Consider the following 23,010-nt stretch of genomic DNA (forward strand, 5'->3'; position numbering starts at 1 on the left):
TATGGGCCAATGGGAATCCTTCCGCTCCAACCATCAAATCAAATCAGAAGTTAATAAAAACGTCAAGGCCCGCTCGCTGCTAGCAGACAAGGAGCTCTTTGCCAAGAGAGAGCACACCTGGCTTACGTTGTCCTTTTACACTGAATTAGCTCCTCTATCATATCTGGGCATAGCCATCAAACTGCGACTTAAAGGAGCTTTCATGAAATTTTGAAAGGGATGCCTGCCGTCGTATTCACATCTCCACCCATGGAAAATAAGACCGGGTTATGCCGACTTTGCGGTCTAGCCCCTGAGACACTGATTCACCAGATATGCATTTGGAAAGGCAACATGGAAGATTGGAAAAGAATCCTCCGACCGATCTGCAATCAGAAAGGACTTCATAGCTGCAGACCAGCAATTTTAGCCTGCTTTAATGGGACGGACATGCAACTCAGCTGCAGACTTGTGAAATACCTGGACAAACATGACCAGATGATCTCAAGTACCCCTGGGATTAAGGCAACTTCAGGTCACGCACATACAGCCAAGCCACCCTGCGACCCAGACGCAACAGCCAACACCGGACCCATGGAAGGGAGCAAGTAGGCAGGCATTATGAAGAGATCGAGAAGCAACCCAGGCAAGGCATTTAGTATTTTTTAATGCAAATAGCGAGGCCCAACTGAATTACAGAAGGAAATGATATAACTGATCTTTTTGTACCCTTAGAATTTGTTTTACACTTGAGACTGCATTACCTCAATACAGCTAGCAGCTCAAAAATGTGATAACGTTTTTAATCTCCGATGAGAGCTGCGACTTACATCTTAGTATGCTTAGAATTTATTTTATACCTGTGAGATTGCACTTTCTTCATACCTTTAGCACTTTAAAACCGACCGCACTTTCTTAACTTTTGAGAACTGGCATAACTGTGGTTGGTTCATGGCACGTTTGCACAGTTGCTATGTACAGACTGGCTCATCTGTTGACTATATTGGTCTGTGCCAAAATCTAGATTTGTTGCTATTTGCACTCGTTGCATTGTACCATGGTATTTTATGGATCGATAAGTAAATCAGAAGTTCTGTGCCGCTGGTTCAATTTTTTGTACTGGCAAATGTTTTAATTAACTGATCAATAAACGTAATACATTTAATGGTGACAGCAAAAGAGGCACATGACCTATGAAACCGCAGACTCAAGCACTGCCCAACAGGTTGCATTGCAATGTTACACATCCCGGTACACAGCAGGGTGAATACAATGATGTAGAGGGCCATTGTGACATCCATACAAAAAGGTACTGCCCAGTCAATGAGAAAAGGGATGCAGATCAGGAATGCAGGCAAAGAAATAATGGAATTATCTAGGTTTCATCCTATATACTCTAATAAACTCCACCAAATAAACGTTCTCTTAAAACATTCCAAAAAACAACCAACATAAGTCAGACAGCATTATCAGAAAAGAGTGGAAGTATTCAAAAACGCAATATTGCCTTTGCCACTTCTTGTTGGACTGCTAAAGCATTTAGTTTCAATAAGATTGCCTATCTTGAGTACTCAATGTTACCGAGAAATGTGAACAACTTTCCCACATCATGTAAAAGGACTGAATAAAGGCGAGAAAGAACAATCTTACTTAAAAAATTAAAATTTTCTGTTACTCACCGGTACTGGAATCTGAATGGTGCCACGGAACATCTGTGTTGTAAGTGCTATCTTCACATTCTGACAACGTCTGCAATGAAAAAATATTACTAAGCACTCTCTTGCTCTTTCCATTTCTATGCTTTTAATTGAGAGCTAACACGCATCATCTGTCGTCAAACACTCATGATGCACTTACCTCCCTCTGCCCAGATTTAAAAAAGCAAAGCTTTATCTCCAGAGCCCAGGATGCAAATCTAGTTTCTAAAAGTTCGTCCCTCAAGAGCAACGCCAGATCCACTCATTCTCCTTTATCAAGAGAGGTTTGAGGGCTCTCCTGTCCAATATTATTATTAGCTTTAATTTCAGTTAAAAACCACTAAAAACATACATACAATCCACTGTTTCATTTAACAAAATCAATACAATTCATGCATGTTTGATCGTTTAAGAAACCCAACAGTATTGATACAATGCATAATTAGGTTAAACCCATTAAATAATAATACCACGAAATATTAAGATCTTAGGCCCATCTTGTAATAAAAAGCACCTTTCATTAAAATGTTTGACCCATCTTATTGCGAATAAATCCAACTATCTACTCAAACAAAAAATTATATAAGGGGAAGTGTGATGTTTCAGGACTCTGAGGGCTTCTTGATGTCTCCTGAACCCCATTTTGTTGCATATCGGGTGGATCCATTTCTTCCTGATCTTGTCATAGGCTGTGTGAAAGAACAAACTATGTGCAATATTTTTTATGCTACCTTGGGTGCATAAAGTGCACATACAGTGAAGGCTTTGACTTAGAGAATTCCATAACTGAACTTCAGGTACAATATTTTAACTAGAAACTGTTGAACATTACCTAGGAACGCCTCAAAGTTAGGTCTCGGTTTTATGGTTGGAAATTGCAAAGTCAGCCTATCTAAGCTTGGATCAGAGTGAGCAGTGGTCAAAACATGGGCACACTATACTTGCTTCAGGTGTTTCTTAGAGTTTGGTGTTAATGCTTGTGGCTCACTCCAATAGGAGGCTAGGCCAAGTTTGATAAGAAAAGTCTAAACATGTCAATGCCAAGGGAAGGTTAAAGATCTAATTTCAGCAATTGTCTAAGGCCTTCCCTGTAATGTACAAGTTATTGTGTAGTCCATAATCTGATCCAGTAGAGTATTGGTCTCAGATCTGCAATGTGCTCTATCTGTTTGAGGTTTCGATGGTGGTACATGGGTATTTGTGGTGTCAACAAAGGCAAGCCTGACTGGATTTCCACGGTGGCCTCTCCGAAGGAGGTGGCCATACCGGCTCGCCTTCGCTTCGTCCAGCTTAAGGTACTCCACCGGGTTTACATGACGGGGCCAAGGCTTCTGCGTATGGGCTATGCTGAGGATGGGTTGTGTAAGCGTGGGTGTGGTGCTTTGGCGACTTTTTTGCATATTTTGTGGGAATGCCCGAAGGTGGAGCGATTCTGGCGTGGTGTGCATGAGGTCCTGCGAGTGGTTACGCATGTCGCGCTGCTGCCTGAAGCGAGGAGATGCCTGCTGAATGTGTGGGAACCAACTGACTACTCGGTTCCGCAGACGCGATGGGTGACTCTGGGATATATGATAGCTAAGCGTGACATTGCTCAATTGTGGGGATCCCAGAGGCCCCCGGCGGTGCCGGCCTGGAAAGAACACATGGATTGGTGCATGTTCCGAGAAAAGGTGGTGTATGTGGCGAGGGGTAAGCCTGGGGCATGGGTGAAAGTATGGGGCCCCTGGAACGCCTACCGCAGGGGTATCTGCGCGCCACCACTGCTGCCTGCTGCCTCACCAGCCCCGTCCCCTTAGTTGACTCCTTTCCCTAGCCCCGGGCACAGAGTTCCCCCAGTCCTCGAACTGTTCCCCTTCCCCTCTTTAGACTCCTGTGGATGGCGGGGGTCCCCCATTCGGGGAGCACGTGCTGTTACTTTCGATTGCGGGTTGCCTTGCGGGTGTGGTTTTTTCGTGTTGTTTGTATAAAATGAAACCGTATTGTGGGGTCAGAGCGATGTGGCCCACGACGTTGATACCTCCTGATTTTGCTTCTCTGCAACGCCAAGTGTTTTTTGAACGTATGTCATATGCTCCTGCCATTCTAGCGGCCGGCCGGAAGGTTGTAGGCCCATACTTGTATATTCTTGAGAGTGCGATAAACGGTTTCAAAAAAAAAAAAAAAAAAAAAAAGAAAACAAAGGCAAGCCTAATAAGCCTCTCAAACTTGTTCTCACCGCAGGCAAGCTGTTTTATATTGCCTGTCCCCAAAAGCTCCGCCTCAAACAGGTCAGCTGCTTGGGCCTTATGTTAGTAGATCTCCACGGCCAGTGAGATCTTGGTTGTGGACATACAATGCTTATTAGAAATAGCCCTTGAGCAGTGTGCGTGGACCGTTCTTGTTCTATTTATTTGGGGATTCCATGATTATCTAGAATCAAGTGTTACTCCCAAATAATTAAAGTTTTATACAAGCTCCAGTGTTTGTTTGCCAACTAGTATGTTTCTCCTGAAAGTCCTATGGGGTTTTATGGCCTTACTCTTAGTTTTACTGGTATTTATTTCTAATGCCTTTTCGATGCCGTATGCACTGAAACCAGTTCATAGGTTTTGAAGGCCCCTTGGCGTTTGTGAGACCAGAATGGTATCATCTGCAAAACGTAACACAGGAATAGGGGTTCCACAGAGCTTTCAGCAATCGTGGCTAAAATTCCTAAGATGGTCTAAAGTATCATTAATGTATATTGAGAACAGGGTAGGTGCAAGTACGCACCCTTGCCTCACTCCTCTGCTGATAGGGATGGATTCTCCAAAGTCACCATTCAGGCCCCAGCAGACTTTGGAAAAATTAGCTTGGTGCAACCTAATTATCTGGGTCAAAATATCGTCAGGCACACCCGGGTTCTTTAGTGCGGCCCATTGAGGCCCCAGTGGAACAAGCTCAAACGCCGCCCTCAGATCTATAAATGGATGTTTTTATCGGTGATCCATTCATTCAGGACTTACCAGGCGTTGGACTTCAAAGGATTGGACCCTTCGTTTACCCTTCTAACAAAAGGGAAGTGCTGATGATGAAATCATCGATTAGAGAAGATTATACAGGGTTTTTACTGTTTCCAAGGTATTCCGTAGTAGAGTTTTACCAATCAGAACCAATACGATAATGTTGGTGTTGGTAAGCATTGTGTGTGAACCGGTCACTGAACAGGAGGAATTGACCTACTAAGGTGTCATACACACAACTTTTGTATTAGACATGATATCACCAGGCGTTTTCTTTGGTTCTTTTTTCCTACTTCTCTTATTACAAATTTTGTCAAAGTGTGTATTTCACTTTTCGTTTTTTCTGGCCGTGCTTATTTTTGAGATATTCTTCATTATGGGCAATACATGGAGATATTTATCCCTTATTGGTGAGGTAGCATGACTGTCTTTAGGATTGATACCAATCAGGCATTGTTACACCAGTTCCATTTGTTTCTAATGTACTGTACTTACCTTTGTTAACAGCCTTGAAAAAGTCGTCAACACGACGAAACATGTCGGCTGTGTGCGTTCTCTTTTGACCTGCGTGTCAACAGTATTCTGGCTGTCAATAATTTATAAATATGGACTTTGTATGAAATTGTGCTGTTTTGAAGTGCTTACCAAATTAAAATTGGATCTGCAACATTGACGGATCAATAATACTTTATTTGTGTAGTGCTCTGGATTGCTAAATACTTCTATATATGCGAAAATAATTTTTCCATATAAGAATGTACACTACTAAGATGGCATAATGTTTATTCATTTGAGCACACCATACTTATTCCTTTATTGTACCTACCAGGAAATTTGACAGAGGTGCTGGCAGTCTGTAATTACCACTGCCATTGTGTTCTTCTCTTTAGTTTTAACAAAAAAAGTCATGTAATGAAAATATGCAATACAGTTGGACATCAAGCGTATGAGGTATTTGTATTGCCCAAACAGTCAATTCGAGTTTAACCTTGCGCCTTGCATTTCTGGTTTAAACTTGCACAATTAGTAAAACAGAAAAGCATGAACAGGTGGACTTCACTACTCCATCCTCTGACCATTTAGCTACTAATGCACCCAAGTAGAGGGCAGTTTACAGGGAGACTTATGTCCATCAAACTCCACGCATATGCTGCCTTACATTCCCACGTCTGAAGGTGAGCCTTATGCTGTAACATGACAATAAAACACATAATTCCTGTTCAATAAATAGTACCTTTGGCCGTGGACCATAGTGATCTGCATACCACACCATGCCGTACAAACACAGGAAGGTTGTAACAGCCTGCAAGGAGGAAAACTGAAATTAGTCAAATGGACAAAAAGACTAAAATAAGAACTCTACTTAAAATGCGGTAGATTGTCGTTGGTTGATTAAATATGTTCCCACAGGTATAGCACACAATACAACCTCAATTCATTGAATTAAAGTATTCCCCCAAATCAATGCAACTTATTTAATCAGCCTCAAAGATGAAAGCCTGAGTTTACCCATTTAAATCGAACCCAAGCCCTAAAGTTGAAGGCGAATTTCTAAGCAGCAAAGCTGTACTTTGGGTGTAGAATCAAAACAGGCCACTCAAACATACACATTTCAAATCAATCTGTAGATTTCAAAGGTCCGATAACTGTCCTACTGGTAAGTCAACAATATGTTTTGAGGCGTTACTAATTCACTCTGAGAAGCATAAGGTTTTTTGTTAATGCTTCATTTCAAACAAGTGAAATACTACTGTTTGCAGTTCGGAAAAGTACTTTATTTAAACGAATGACTGTAGGCAATAAATGAACTGCCACAAACATCAACTGCGAAGTGAGGGTAATCAAGAGACGCATCTGTGAAAGGGTGCTGCGGCAGTCCATTAGGTCAGAGACCGCCCCTTCGGTGGCGGCTTCAATGGCCCTCACGTTCAAAGGCAAAGAGCCAGGCACCAACAGTAAACCACCCGATTACCATAATCACCTGTAAACAACCTCCAGTAACTGCTGGAATGCCTGATACAATGAATAAATGTTCAATAAACTATGTTTTCTCACTCCAAACACTATTTGAAAAGCGTAAGGCGTTACAGCATCAACAATGATTGAAACAAACATTTTGAGCATCCTGTCACTTTGACAGAGAAGGAGCTGATCGAGTAAGGATTATTTTGTCTAGTCTCTGTCCTGAATCAGTCAAGACAAATACAGCTACCCACTCTCATGTAAAGAAAAATACACATGTTCCAGTCCACATCTGCAATTGAAGTTGCCAACTCTACACCCTCACATGTGAGCCAGTTTAGAGACCACCTATGTAGCAAAGGGCACGGCATCCGAACATAAATACATTAATTTAAATCTTTACATGAGTGCACTGTAAGTACCTACCACCTAACCAATCTTAAAAATGGCTGTAACTAGACGGTTTGGCAACTATCATATGGAAAGTCTGGCCTGACTTTCCAAAAGAAACCAATGTTAATAAGGCATTGGCAGGTATGCAGGGTGAGGGTAAACTGATCACACAGTGATCAGGCCTGTTAATAAGGTATTGGCAGGTATGCAGGATGAGGTAAACTGATCACACAGTTGTAGACATTGCTTCTGCCACAGAGTGACAAGAAACGGGATACGCTGAAGCCCAACTGGGAAAGAAAAATAGGCGAGGAATTAGGGGAGCAGATTTGGAGCGATATAGTCGGCAATTGTAGAAGGGTCAACAGTAATGCTAGATTGAAACTTATCAATTACAAGTGCTATCTCAGAGTGTATGTGACACCACATTTGCTACACACAATATAAACCAGAGTGTCAGAGAACTGCCCAGAGAGTAAAGGACATTTATACATATGTGGTGGGAATGTCCTGGTATTTTGAGTTTCTGGATGAAGGTGACGGAAAGACTCAGTGAGTCGACGGGTACTGACCTACAAACAAACGGTACGACTGTCTCTGGTGGGACTGGTGCCCAGAACTAAACTTACCAAGTGTTGTCTAAGGTTGTTGAATCAGGTCTGGCTGTGGCCAAAAAGTGTATTGCAGTGATCAACTGTCAACCACAATAAGAAAAAGAGTTTCTCCTATGGGTATCGACTGAATGTGGGGTGAGTCAAAAGCTGAAGTATACAGGTGAAAACCAGGGAGTGCAATGAAGTGGAACCTGGTTGAGATAGAATTATTATATGCTACCACAGAAGTGACTTGAGGAATGAATAGAAGAGCCGGGTCATACTGAAAGAAGCAGCACTTGAGATGCTGGCCTATTTTTATAAGTAATTAATGTGCAGACTGTAATGATGTACTATATACTTAAGAGTGACCAGTCATAAAACGATTCTGGATCAATGAAGTGGGTTCTTATGGGAGGGCAGGGAGAGGGATGAGAACTGTTGAATTTTTTTTTCGGTTGAGTACCCAATAAAGAAATAAAATAAATAGAATGGCTGAAACTGCTCCACTGAAACTAACATTACATACTAGCCTTTTGTTGCATCATAATAATAACAATAATCCACATTTGTAAAGCGCGAACACTCACCCGTGAGGGTCTCTAGGCACTGGGGGCCGTAGGGAAGATAAAGCAAGCTATTGCCCAGAGTCACATGGTGCTGGGCTAAGCTGCCTCCGGCGCCGGGGATCGAACCGTGATCCCCAGATTCCGGAGTCAGTCGCCCTGGCCGCGGCGTCACACCTCTTCCCCATCAAGCGTGCCATGGCAAATTTGGCAAAGGTTTTATGGGAAGGAAGGTATTGAAAACTCCATAAAAAAGATTTGAAATATCTAAAATAATGTCATGTGTACGGGCAGGACCAAATTCAACGTTAAATGATTGCTGGATCGTTAAATGATTGTGGATAATTAGGATTTAACTTGCAGCACACATCATTACATTTAAGCGGTTGTAAACAGAAACTTACCACACAAATTAACCAGAACACAACGTATAATAAGTGTGTTTTGTTGAAGAGATCTTGGCCAAACTTTATGCATACTAAGGCTTCCAGGAATCCGATGGCACTAAAAAATAAATAGGAAATGTTTAAAATCCTTCTAATTTTTATGTAAAACAGTGTAAAGAGTAAAAAGGTAGAGATCATACATAATAATTAAACTTTAAGTTTGACACAATCAAAGTTGAAAGTTTTAAACAGATGTATTAGTGCGAAAAACAATAGTGTAATCAAAGTATGTATAAAACAAATGAGAACTATACACAAAAACATCGAACGATTGTGTACACACTCCAGTGGTTGCTATTTGTCAATAACAATATTTTAATGCTTAAATGTTAATAAAGTAAGCTACACAGGCAGCACATTATCTCATTCCACGCTAAACATCACTAAATGCGCACTTTTAAAATGAAACCATGGAGACATACTGGTCTCCGAATTCACTTTTATAAGCATATCAGATGTTTTAAAAACATGATGCCTGCAAAAAATCATGCATACGGCAGACTCAATGTATAACTCCATATGTATTCAAGTATATCATCTCAAATGCAGATACGTTAATGGGTTTTCCGCTCCAATGGATGCCAAAGTCCAGAAGGTTTAAGGGCCTGGGAAACTGCCCGTTAAGAGCAAAGCTGATCTGATCTTGCTCTCTCCCTTGAAGTTCCTCCAAGTGTGCGGTTTGTTCTCACAACCCTGGGATGTGGCAGCCTCAAACATTTACACTAATAACATTATGCTGACGATTTTGGTGGTTCACAGATTTTACAGATTCCCTGAGCCTGCCTCAAAGCAACTGACTGTACGGAACACCTACTTCAGAAGTAAACTAGAGAAAGCTCTAAATATAGAGCTCTACAATATGCCTTAAAGGCACAACATATCCACCTTCTTTAACTATCGAAAACTAAAAAAAACAAAACTTAGTGACACAAAACAAAGTATAACATCAAAAACCAGGAGATGATCACCCCCGCAGATAGTCCTCAAAATACACAGGCGGTCTACATTCTCTCGGGGTCCGATTCACACTCACTTCCTGAACCCCAATCGCATACCCTATTATTACTCTCATCCCTTAATCACCAGATCCAGAGAATCGTCCTTCAACAACACCTCTCACTCCTTGAACTACTCCTCAATTCATCATCCCCCAGCAACATGAACCCACTGCAACCATCATTTCATTGCTTAAATCCCACTCACCACAATTTTGATAAAGAGCCATTCTGCGTCTATGCCTCTTGTTACCATTTCCCAACACCACGTACCGCTCATGCACCTCCTTTACTTTGAATGGCCAATAAAACTTGGAGAGCCCAACTCTCACACAGCCATACTTAACCTTGGCCCAGCCTCCTACTTAAAATACATTCTCTTGTTTGACCTGGGATTCACTCCCTCCATTGCAATGTTGTAACCAACTTGGCATCAGTTTGGTGACAGGCTTCCTCCAGTTCATGATCTCAAATGCACATTGTTCACAGTAGTGCGATGTGCCCACACAACCTTATTAACTTACTTGCACAAATTGTGATTGTTCTTAACTGCCAATGAACTGCACCTTTTACCAGACGGTTAACTCCTTCTGTGATTCCATTTGCTTCGGGATTGTACAAAGCAGTGCAATGGTGCTTCATACCACAATTATCTAGGAATATTTTCATATCCTGAGAAGTAAGTTGGATACCATTATCTGTAATCAGAATATGATGAAAACCCTCCTCCCTGAACCTTCTTACAAGATAGAAATAGTAGCTTTAGTATTAGTATACACAAACACCATGGCATATTTGAACTCTCTTCTCACCCCAACCAAAGGACCAATGAAATTCATGCTAAAACTATTCTTTGCCCTTACGGGATCATGAATGTGACCCGTTCCAGATTGCGCACCTACTATAAGTCTTTATTCACTCTCTTTACATACAAAACAACTTTCAATCAACTTAGAAGTCTGATCATCGATCCCCAGCCACCAGAAATTCTCTTTCATTGTACTTTTGGTCAAAGTTTGACCGGATTTTAAATCCATAGTAAAATAGGTTAGGGTGTGTGTTCCTTATATATTTTTTTAGTTCTGTTGGAACGCTGAAGCACCATGCCCACTGTATTATCCTGTTTCTCAACATAAACAGTCATTGCCCCCTCACCTCAAGCCTCTACAACTCTTTTACTGATTTCTCTCAGGCACAACTCAGGCTCTTTCAACACTTTTGCAATATTAATAGCATCTTTTAAAGTACAATTTTGAGCTAACCATAACGTTTCTTGGATCTTTCTACTTTTACATTAAATAATTAACTGATCATGAATAACTTCTTCAGTCATGTTCACAAATTGATATTTCACAGATACTTCCCATATCCTTGCTACAAATTAATCAATGGACTCAACCAATCTTTGAGTTTGCGAATAAAAATAGCACAGAGTCATTTACTTCCTTAACAAACCTAACTCCAGTCTAAGTTTGGGTTCCTTGAACACGTCATGCATTCTTTGGCCAACGTGATCCAAAACTTCAGGAAGAAATAAAAAGATGTGAAGCCTTCACTTCCAAGTGTGCTTAATAAAAGAGCTTTTTTCCTTTCAGGTCTAAAGTCTTGGCCATCAAGAGCTATTAAATAACTGTCAAACATATCAATCCAATTCTCTTATTGAATAAGTGGAGTACACTGTTGAGCAATAATGACGGAGGAGATGTAACAGAAGAGGACTCCATGTTGAAGCTAAGTTGGTTAAGAATTCCTTGAAGTTACTGCAGATATAGAATTGCGACTATCCAGAAATTTCAGTAAACCGGTTAAAATTATTGTAATATTTGGGGACTGCAACAATCCAGAAAGTTCAGTATTTGTTTTTATTTCAACTTTTCCTTTCCCAAACTATGGGAAATATCTTCTGAGTTTGGGGTGAGTTCTTCTTTTGTTTCAACGTTTTGTTTACTCCAGCAATAGGTGCTTTCCTCTAATACAAATGTGAGTTGTGCATGCACCAGGGGAGGACACAGCAGATGGGCCCGCAGAAGTGAACAAGGTACGCGGTGTTTTGTTTTCTTTTCCTTAGCCAGAAGAGACACAGTGATCTGCTTGAAATCCAAGACACTTGGGTGATGCCACGCTCAGAATAAGCAGAGTAGATTGGAGTGTGCTGGCTGCCGGAAGTGCTGGCGCAGGGCATGTGAATGCGCACAAACTTGCGTCCATCACCTCAAACCAACCCAGTTGATCACGAGTGCGTGCACCCCAGCCTTGATGGCACCACCAGCCCAACTCACTCACCGTGATCTGGGTTAAAGAGAGAGGCACTTAAGCTCAAATGGAAACAGCCCAAAGCAGTTCATAAAAACAGAGATCAAAGACACCCGATTAGCAAGAATTGATCAGAGGATCTGTTGTGTGGAGAAACATCCAATGGCCTGCACAACACCTCGCATGCTTTAAGGCCGGTAGCTAGTCCTCAAAATGTGGTGAAGGACTCCTAACACCAAGTTGTAGTTGGATGAAGATTTAATAATTATAGCCTACCTGAGCATGATGTTCCCTGAGCCAGGGCGAAAGCAACAGACTGTGTGGAAAACCCACTTCAGGAATAAACAAGAGAACACTCTAAACATAAAATTCTACAATATGCATTAAAGGCATAACATAAACCTAGTCCCGGGACCTCAAAGGTTTACACTATCACCTGCCGAATCACTGCAAATTCTATTCTGTTGGTAGGAAAACAAAATGTCAAAGAACTGAAAAAAATCAGTACTGCGTGACATAATGTATAAAGAAAACTCGTTTTGGTAAAAGCAGTTCACCTTATGAGAGATGTTAGAGAACACCATAGTAAAAACAATCTAACATAAAATCATATCTTTAAAAAGGTACACTATGAACCAGTTTCCCAAGACAATAGATGTATACTTCGGCAGTAAAAATGTATTATTGATTCAGAATGTTTATCTCGGTCCTAAAAGAACTGGTGTGGTACTGGTACATGTAATTTTATAATTTGTGAGATGGATAGTATTTTTTATTTCGATTTTAGTTTACTTTAAGGGAAATACTCTGATTACTTTCAAATCCTCAAATAGTTAACAAACCCAAGTATTGTTTGTTTATAGGAAAACTGTTCAAAATAAAGTGATAGACCTTAAAGTTATTTGCATAGGTCACACGCCACAAGTGGCTAAAACAATTTTTATTTCAAGTTGGCACTGACTTCTATTTCAAGGGCATAGATTAGTCAGTGTGTGTACTGTGTGTTTACATTTAAAAGTCAAATACAATGTTCCAGTTACAGAAGGCCCATAGATAAAGGGGAGAGGAGAAGCTGATCTAGAGGTAGTTGGAGAGTGTCCTTGTAGCTTGCCACAGTGCCAATAATTATTTTGATGAGTTAAAATGTAAGGAGTGCACATTTGCCTTATTGTTAGCAAAGCAGTCTACCTCATGCCAGCAGTTCAATCACTGTATGGTGGGAGAAAACGTCTCACCAGGTGAGCCCAGTGCAAGTGGTCTGACAGAGAGATTGACTGAAATATGGCGAAAGGGGTATCCGTGATGAGAGGTGCTTGTGAAGGCTAATCTCTTCTTCACAACGAACAGGGAAGAAGCTTTCAAGGGCCATACTTGTGACATGGCACACCATCAAATTGATGCCCCAAGCACAAACAGTGACAGTGTGCCCTATTACTGATAATGTGCTGCCTCCATGGTAGCCCCAAACTCGTGGTTCCCTGGGGGTCAGTGCACTGGTAAAAGACAGGACTGAAGGTTGAAGTAGCCAAGCCACCTTTAACAATGCAGGCTGCACTCAGCTGCACTTCCAGGGCAGACAGATCTCAATGCAAGCAGCTGCAGTGAGTGACTGCAGTGAGTGACTGCACATGTCTGCAAAAGGGACTTTAAGAGGGGGGGGGGGCATAGGACCCCATTCTCACTCTCCAGAGGGGAGTCTCCCGAGGCAATCTTTGTGGCACATCGTCAGTGCACCTCCTGACATCCTATTTGCCTCTGCACCCGTATCCATAATATGGAGCAAGCAAAGAGAACGTTTTTGACTCATTTGCAAGGAGCCATGCCCCTATTCCAATGAGGGAAGGCCCTCTTAAGATAGTGCCTGCGCTGTAGCTCTCTGTATTATGCACCGCAGCTCCTTCTAAAATACTACAGTGACATGGGGGTGCAAACAAAGCAATTGTCACACATGCTTGTTGTGTCCCCGGGGCACTGTACTTATTAAGACCCCAAGACTGGCCAGAATTATGTAATCGGCTCCCTGTTTGTGCCACTGGACACCTTTAAGCAGGTACACCAGGTACAAAGAGGGACAGTATTCTCTATTAGAATGAATGAGCTGCCTCACAGGCAAGCTGCAAACTTGTGGCTGCCCTGGGGGTATTGCACCCAGTGAAACACAAAGCGGCTGCTTATACGCAGCTCAATGTTTTACTGTGTCGGTGGCACTCACTTGCACTTTAAAATGGGGACAGAGCACTGCTCCTTCCAGAGGGCTGCCCTCAGGGAAGCTCTGACAACATGCCACCTCTCTGTGGTGTACTCTGAGTGCACCTCCAAAGGGCTTGTTTGAGTCTGCACCATCATCAGTAATAGTGGCAGAGGCACAGTGGCTCCTCCTCTTGCATGATGCAGTACATGTGCACCAGCTCAATCACCATTACAGATGGCCCCTTCTATAATACCTCCGGGGCCCACAAAGAGTGCGCACGTGCCTACTGTGCCCAGAGGCACAATACACAGTATGGCTCCCTGTCTGGATTCTGAGGATAAAAGTAGGAAAGGGTACCCACCGAAACATGTTAGACAATGAAACAATACTTAAGGTCTTGGGAGAAGTAGCAGAGGGCTCCCATGTTCTTTCCAGATACACAGCACTGATTGAGTTTGCCTGTTTATCAATGACTTGGCATGAAAAGTGAAATGCGGGCATGGGACACAAATTGGCAGAGTATGTGAAACTCATATCTTTGTGTGTTTTAACATCCAAAGGAATCAAAATGACAATCAAAATAAATCATGCAGAATCACCACAACATGAGCACATAATCACACTCCATTGCCATGATGTTGGAAGAGAAGAACGTGCACCCTTTCTACTTGGATACATACCACACAGGAAGCAGTCAGGAACATCATAAGGCAATGAGAGTAACTCAGGGTCTTTATTAAAACACACCACTCACTCCAAGGAATCTGTCATACCTTTTCTACCGTTATCCTACTACACTCTAATTCTTCACTTCTGCTTCCACAGGACACTACCCCATTTATTTATATATTACACACACAAAATATTATATTAGCACCATTTTCATACTTTTGGGTTTAGCTCATCCACTTTCTCAACCCTAACCTTCCTTTTACTATATCCCAAATCCTTCTTTGACTCCAAATCTACCTTTACCCCTAACATTTACCCTTCCTTAAACTTATCCCTAGCTCTTCCACTAGTTAGGCCAATCACTTACACTTTTACTAAATCTGACTCCAAAACGTTCTACTTCACATTTAGCCTTCCCTGAACTTAGCCTTAGCTCTTCCACTAGAGTGAAGCCAATCACAAACTAAAACTAACTTCAAAACTTTCCCTTTCCCTAACCTTAACCTTAAGTACATACTTGTACCTACTAATGCCAAATTTATCCCTGAACTTGAACCTTCGCCTTACCTTAACTCTAACACTTACTTCTACCCTTTTCCTCACATACATGTAATTACATTCATTTATTTATTTCAGTCAAGGAAATGATAATGACGAGGTAATGGTAAAATGACAGGTTGAAGTTACTGAGGTATAAATCAAAGAATGTAAAGATGAAAAAGGTTAACACAAACAAATCCCAAACATAAGAACCACCCACAAAAACCAAGCCCTTCGATGGTTGGAGAGACGGTGAACCTCACCACGGGCTGAGGAAAAATTCCTCAAAAACTACCCAAACACCCCAACTAATCATTTAGTGTTTTAAAACAATTGATCAGCACCCTCCATAAAGTATTCTGAATATATGTTTAAAAGACAGTCTATTCCATTGGGTAGAAAAAACATCAGCCCAAGTCTTCAGTTGTATTTCTGCTTTTATTTTCATCTAGTAGATAACACTAAAGATTGCTTGTAGCCTATCAAATTGTCTTGATCTATGGTCTTGGCTGTTCATAATCTAGGGATTGTGGTTATTGGCCCCCATTTGACCCCCACGTCTCAATATATAACTCAATTGCTTAACATTAGGATAACATCCAATTTGTGCAACTGTGACTGTTACCTCAGTGACTAACGGGGAATCATTTTTTGTAATCATTTGTGGTCACAATGCTCTTGGTCCTCACCACTGTTTTCTTTACATTGAATGAGAGACTCTTGCTGGGAAAGCACAAGATTATTACCTCGGGGAAGAGCCAAGTTTTTTGTTGTTTTTTGTCAATTTCCATAGAGGCACTAGGTTTGTGGATTGCCTCAGGGTCATATTCACAGAATTTCAAGCCTTGGGAGATGGGGTACATAGTTGCCTACAGCCCCTTCATTTGGTTTCTCAAAACCTTGGTACCTTAAACATGTCCAAGGGTGCTTAAAGGCAGGCATTGTTCAAAGCATGTTTTGTGAGCAACAGAAAGGGCTTTAAAACTGGACCCTCTACTCAATGTGCAACCAGTGCAATTATGAAACAAATGATATAAGTTGTCAACAATTAGCACCCATGATCAACATGATCATCCAGGCAGCTACTGAATGTGACGCCTTTGAATTCAGCAGATAATCTAAGATCTCCTGATACAGCTCGTCATCAAAAGCTTAATTAAAAAGGGAATGCACTTTAAAGGAGACACCAATGACTATCATACAGGATGGTAGGATTTATACAATTCCAGTCATGAATACAAAAGATAATGCATGAGTTGTCCACATAGGTGAAAATGCATCCCAAAGATAGCAATTAGGGTTGGTAGGGGACAAACCTCTGGGTTGAAGGTGTAAAGAGCAGATAAAGGACAGTGACACCAGGTCAGACAAAAAGTTTAGCAAAGCCAGTCACTGGGTTTTTTCATTCAAACATGAAAAAAATCTACCCAAGTGCTGTTCTTGTGACGCAATCTATTGAAAGGATTCCAACCTGATCTCATGGTTAACAGTTGAAAGAAAACGATGACAAGCTAGCGTTATAATTATTGTCTCGGTTCTAACTAGTCAGAGATCAACACAGAACAGAAACTTAAGGCTGCAGCCCTCAGTAGGTCTTGAACATGAGAGGTGACTGCCCATTCTAACAGGTAGACTGGATACAGACATTTTTGTATTTATTTGATGTATACAGTGAAAATGTATTGTTTTTATCTTAGTAGGAGACAAGTACAATAGATACAGAGAGAAATTAACAGAATGTTGACTTGCTCTCAAACGCGTAGAACAAAACCTCACCTCAAACCCCCAAACCACGCCTGCATATCGAGAGATAATAATTTCATGCCGGTAAAAGGGCAACAATGCCCCACCACCTTTAATGGTCACTGTGCCACTTCGAATTAACTTACTTTATTTGCAATCAAATGCTCCAAAATGTCCTTAATTAATGATCCCAATAGCCCCTAAAATGTTCACCATAATGGCCAGTATTTAGTCATGCCAAGATATGTTTTTCCTTAGGCATTAACAACGTATTAGTTGGAATTTATCCGAGCTTGGTTTTGCTTTCTACACTATATCTCTTAAAGACATCTTATCTTTTGGCTTCTCTTATCTCTACGTCATCGACACCCGAATAGGTTTCTTCTTCTCAACTTTTCCTCCTGCTCTCCAATTCAGAAACTCGTCTAGCTCACAGTAATTCAACATGGGATGGCAATTCGCTTATATGCTTAAATCCCCTAAAACCAATATAATCTACTTTGTATGCCACATCAGTAACTAGAACAGTGTTTCCCAAACTGTGGTGCGTGACCCACTGGTGCGTCGGGAAAGTGAGCAATAAAGATGCCGTTAAATTCTCTGTTTATCTTGTCACATTTCCCAGTGCTTCAAAGACAGATGATAAATGTCAGGCTAGGTCTACTGACACATTGCTGCTTATTCTTTTAACATGGGATTGGTGTTTTCTTTCTCTGACAGCAAAGGGAGAGGAGTTTTGAAGGGAATTGTGTGGCAATCTTACTGGAGTACATGAAGTGTGAAAGGAAAGGCTGTAGGATGTCATTTTTCCAACATGCACCAAAACGAAAATACCTGTAAATTAACTGTATACATTTAGAAGTTAGGGAAGCAAAATGAAGCACATTTTGTTTTTAATTCTTAAGTCTACTGGAAGCAGAGATTTGAATGAGATCAAAACAAATCAAGGGACCTTACTCGATGATACACAAATGTACAGATCATCATTTGTGTACTATACAGCTGTATCAATAAAATTGTATGCCTGTGCCAATACAGTGGCCATTTCAATGGAAAATGTGTGGTCTGTAAATGACAATGCACTACCATCTGATGCTTTAGTTGCATTCAAAAATCACCCTCCTCATGTGCATTAAAGGTAGGTGGGTCACAAAAGTTTGCAGTTCTAAAAAGTGGGTTATGGTTCTATAAAGTTTAGGAAACACTGACCTAGTCTCTTCCAAGACACCACTCTCACGTTGCCTTTAAAAAGGAATCTCCATCTCACAGACAGATCAGTTACTCTGCATTGGAAACTCCATTAAAAATATACTATTTCCACATCCAATTTTAAAATCACGAACTAGCTACCAAGTTCATGTTTCCACACTGGTGTAGTTTGTCATCTCACACAGATGTAAGCAAACTACACCAGAATGGGAATATGAAGTAGGTTGAGGACGAAGACTGAACAGTCTGTGTACGGGGGAATCTTTTTTTAACAAAACGTTTTAGGACGTGAACTTTTATAGCAGAGTGGCTGTCTGTATCCTCTCACTTCGCTAGAACCACTAAATAAATCTACTTACCATGAGAATTTGAGAGTGGCGCAGGATTGGGTTGGCCTATGCCTTCCAATTCCTATTTTACATGACATAACAGATGGTGAAAAGAATACCTATCATCAAATATCCAGGCTAAGATGTAACAATTCACAAGTAATATCATGGGCTGTATGTGAGGACACAGGACTTTGGACATCCATATCATTACAGTTAGGAATTAATAATTGTGTACCTATTATGAAACAGAGCCACCAAACTATAGTGATAATAAATTGAAAATGAATGTCTACAAAATTGTGTTTTGGGTATAAAATAGTTAATTATATGTTTGCAAAAGCAATTTGGAATACCAAAGGTGGGAGGTACCATAGTTATAACAACGAAAATAGTAATGTAATCCACTGATAGTCATCCAGTGATAATAGATTGTCAAGATGTATTGATAGTGCAACATTTAAGATTTAAAATGACTATTATAGTTAATTCTTACATAAAGAAAACTAGTTGGATTCAACAGCTGTAGTGACTTCTGAATGGCATCTATATTTATATGTCATGAACTAAGATCAGCTAAGGATAAAGATGCTTTTCATTTTGTGTATATTAGATTGTAAACATATATATATATATATATATATATATATATATATATATATATATATATATATATATATATGGAATAAGATCAGTTATGGATAATGATGGGTTTGAATTTTTGTATATTAGGTTTCAAAATGAAATATTTTTAAAAAAATATACACACACATCACTGAAACACGCATTGGCATAGCCAATAGGTCTCGCCTTTGGGACTTTATAAGGGTTTAGCCATGCAACAGTTGATGTTGTTGCACCAAGGATATTGTGCTGGATAACTAAACATTTATAAGGTCCCAAAGGCAAGACCTATTGGCTATGCCAATGCTGGTTTCATTTAGGGGCAGGTTTTTATGCACTACTACATTCCAAGTTCAACAACCGCCACTGGTGTGCTCCCTCTGATCCTTGAACTCTCTTTACAGAGAGGAAGCAATTCTGACAAATGGCATTCCAGAGCAGCACAAAGGGATCATGGGGTGCCCTCCAAGTCAAGTGGAGGTTCTAAACCTGAAAAGACTTGAACTGAAGCAGAATCTTTGTATATAAAAAGTTTGAGACTGATTCCTTAGAAGACTTTCCATCCCACTATTTCCCATGTGAGACAATTAATTTACCTAGTAGAAGTGTGAACAACACAGAGTACACACAACAGCATTGTTGAGAAAGCTTCGACATGTATACAGATAAAGGCCTGAGCCTCACACACAACATGAAGTACCTTTGTTCCTCTCACTTGAGACACGAGTCATACACAAATAGTCTCTCTTTGCTCCTGCAAAGGAACTGCAGCATATGTACGTTTCCCTATGCATAACTGAGAGACCATCACCACTTGCACCTAGGCTTGCCACTTAGAAGGAAACTGGAACATCAACTTTCATGCGCGTTACATCTACTGAATCCCACAATTTAATCTGGTCTCTCATAGCTTTATTGCTCGATCCTTGAGTGTTTGTTCTGTCTATGGCGGAACGTCTTGCTGCAGCTTCAAAGTAGCCAAAGTCATGGTTTTAACCCTGGCCTTCTGCACTCAGTCACTGATACTGGACTCTGTGCTGCCAGAAGGGCCAGGGGTGGAGTGTCATCATTGACTCCTCACAGTCAAGCTCAACGGAAACGTCAGAGAGCTATACAGGGTCATGCTGTGTATATGCAATGCACAGCATGTACTGAATGGCTTTACCGGAGACAAGTTGCAACACCGGGTATTACGAAACACAGCGATGCTAATCAGTTACTGGCCAGACTGCTGCTCCAGTGCTAGACATAGGTTTGGTCATGTAGTAGTCACCGCAAGGACGAAACAATTGAAACACTGAAGAATCCTGTATTTGTGATTACAGAGATGAGCTACGAAAAGCAACATAAAAGAAGAGCGATGCTGGACAGCCACAAAGAGATCCTAACGGTCAATGTACAAGCATCGGCACAACATCTAGCATGCCAAATGTTCATGCAAAGAGAGGAACACGTGCATACAACTGGTGAGTGTTTACTCTTTCCCTTGTCAGCCATTCTGCACGAAAGATTATTTGAGGAAACCAATGTGAATCGCAGCGATGTGCACTCTTACAAAATATTCAAGCTTATCTACATTGGCATGTGTTAAAAGCATAGTGCAGCATCAAACGACCTGCAAGTAAAGAAATATATAAATAATACGAGCGTGGTGTCCATGAAGCGGCGCCGGGCTCAAAATGGCATCGGGCTGTCCACATCTGATCTGTTTGTCCATGTGCGTGCATACAGCGAACTCCAGTAAGCTGCATACGCGAAGCGGCATTTTCGTTGCCATGACAATGAAAGCTTCGCAAGATGGCATCAGACTGTCCGCACGTACATGTGCATGCTGTTAGCTTTGGACAAATGGCGAGAGCAGCCATCTTTGTCCATCCCTACGCGTGCATGTAAGCCTTTGAGAGAATGGATTACAAAAGGCACTTGCATGGCGAGTGGCTGCAGGGCCTGTGAGGTCTACTCCCCACAGGCATCCAACACCACGTCCCTCAACCTGGGAAAAGGCAGTAGGACGTTTTGCCTACTACTAAATTGGATGGTGCAGGACCAAATGGGAAGAGCTTGTAAGTGATTTTGCGCATTTGCATACTCATAGTAATTTAAAGGGAAAACCATGGACTCTAATTTCACCAGATGACAAGATAGAACCCACTCGTCATAGTCACTACAGAAGAGATTGCAAATAGTTTTTCAAGGGTGATATAGCAGACAAAACACACTTGCCTTCGCCAAGCCCAAGACGTTATGCTCCGTTCCCCTTCATAGAAGTAGAGCTTCAACTGGGGCAACTGCTATGTTTATATATGTAAGTGCTTCCCATTGAGGTTTAATTTCCGTGAAATGAGCATCAGGGCCAAAATGGATACTCGTTGTATCCAAGAAGAGTCCACAGCTTTGCAGCAAATGTCAAACCAAATGGAGTACTTTCTACGGGTTAATTACTAAGTGCTCCCTCGTTGGGTAAATGTTTAGTGCATTTTTTACACTGTAAAGGAGCGCAAGGTAATGTCTCCAGTGTCCTTGTGCATGTAATTTCGGCAATGTGATCGTTCCTTGAGCATCTTCGTCCACAAATCTCTTATAACATGAATGAGTGTCTAGAGAAGAGGATGAGACTACAAAGAGGTGAATCTCCACCAAACAAGGGTACTTCTCCTTTTAACTATATGAAGTAAGTGCATCTTTGTTTGGTGGAGATGTCATCGGCCTCACCTTTCACATCAGCCATGCGACAAGAATAATTTGGTCTTCTATTCCTTAATTTTCTTGGGATTCATGCTGAGGAGGAACTAACCGGATTTGGAGACATGTTCCGACCCAAAGTACCAAAGGCAGATAGAGTGGAGGTTGATGATGGACATTTGTCACTCGGAGTCCCTACAAGGCTTGAAGACTGAGCGCTTCGGAGGAAACATCTTACTAGCACTGCTAACTGAATATTTATTTTGTGAGAAAAAATTCACACAAATTCTCTCAGAGTGAGCTCCTGATCGGCACTGAAAGTGCAGAAAAAGGGACCCGACGTCCCTGCACCGGGGCAGGCGCTAAATAGCTTTGGTGACATCTCCAAACATCACTTCTTGTGTCAATATGAAGCCAGCGCTCCCTAACTGCATAATAATGCTTTGATGTTTTGCTTTGATGTTTTTCGGACGCCTGGTATTTTTCAACAACTGTGTAATCTGTATGGAGAAGTATCCATCAGATAAGGAGAGATGGAAGGTAGTCCTGAGAAGGCTCATTAGAAGGTGGTTCCAAGCCTTAGCTGCGAGGAAACTAAAAGATCGGCCATCAGGTCTCTTTTTCCTCGGATAAGGAACGCATAGAAGATTGGCAGAAACCAAGTGAAATGTGTGACAGGGCATGTATTGCTTGAAGAGCTGTCCAATATAGCACATATCAGAAGCTTATGCAGCGCGATGGAACAATCAGAGGGCATTTGAACAGGCATCTTTTGATCAATTATGAGCCAATAAAATTCGGGTAACACACAGCATAATATTCTGATCCCCAGTAGGAGACAAGCTGCTGCATTATGCATAATTTGCAGTCTTTGGATCTGTTCCTTGGGCAGGCCAAGGGAAACCGCTTTGCAATAATACAATCTAGGCCCAACAGAGGCTTGGATAGCCCTTTGCCTCTATTCCACAGGCAGAAACTGGGGCACTTTAGAAATCATTTCACAGAGAAAGAACCATGTAGTTCGTTTCCTGCTGGCACTTCTATAGGACAAAAAAGAATATAACCTCTTGCAAGCAATGAAGCCATCCAGTGTCTGAAACAAGCTTCTGAAGTGGATAACTGAAAATGGTTTCTCAGCTGGTCACTGCAGGCAAC

General features: G+C 41.3%; 1 protein-coding gene across 1 annotated transcript in view; it reads right to left on the reverse strand.

The window, feature by feature from the left end:
- Positions 1-23,010, reverse strand: part of PTDSS1 (phosphatidylserine synthase 1) — a 334,114-nt gene that overhangs the window by 47,564 nt on the left and 263,540 nt on the right. Inside the window, exons 10-12 of the mRNA XM_085605215.1 lie at positions 8,576-8,675; positions 5,892-5,960; positions 1,659-1,728 (exon numbers count right to left, since the gene is read on the reverse strand). Coding sequence (XP_085461341.1) covers positions 1,659-1,728; positions 5,892-5,960; positions 8,576-8,675 — 239 coding nt within the window. The remainder of the gene's footprint in view (positions 1-1,658; positions 1,729-5,891; positions 5,961-8,575; positions 8,676-23,010) is intronic.

This window comes from Triturus cristatus, chromosome 5_1 (genome assembly GCF_964204655.1).
Source record: "Triturus cristatus chromosome 5_1, aTriCri1.1, whole genome shotgun sequence".
In the NCBI taxonomy this organism is placed as follows: domain Eukaryota; kingdom Metazoa; phylum Chordata; class Amphibia; order Caudata; family Salamandridae; genus Triturus; species Triturus cristatus.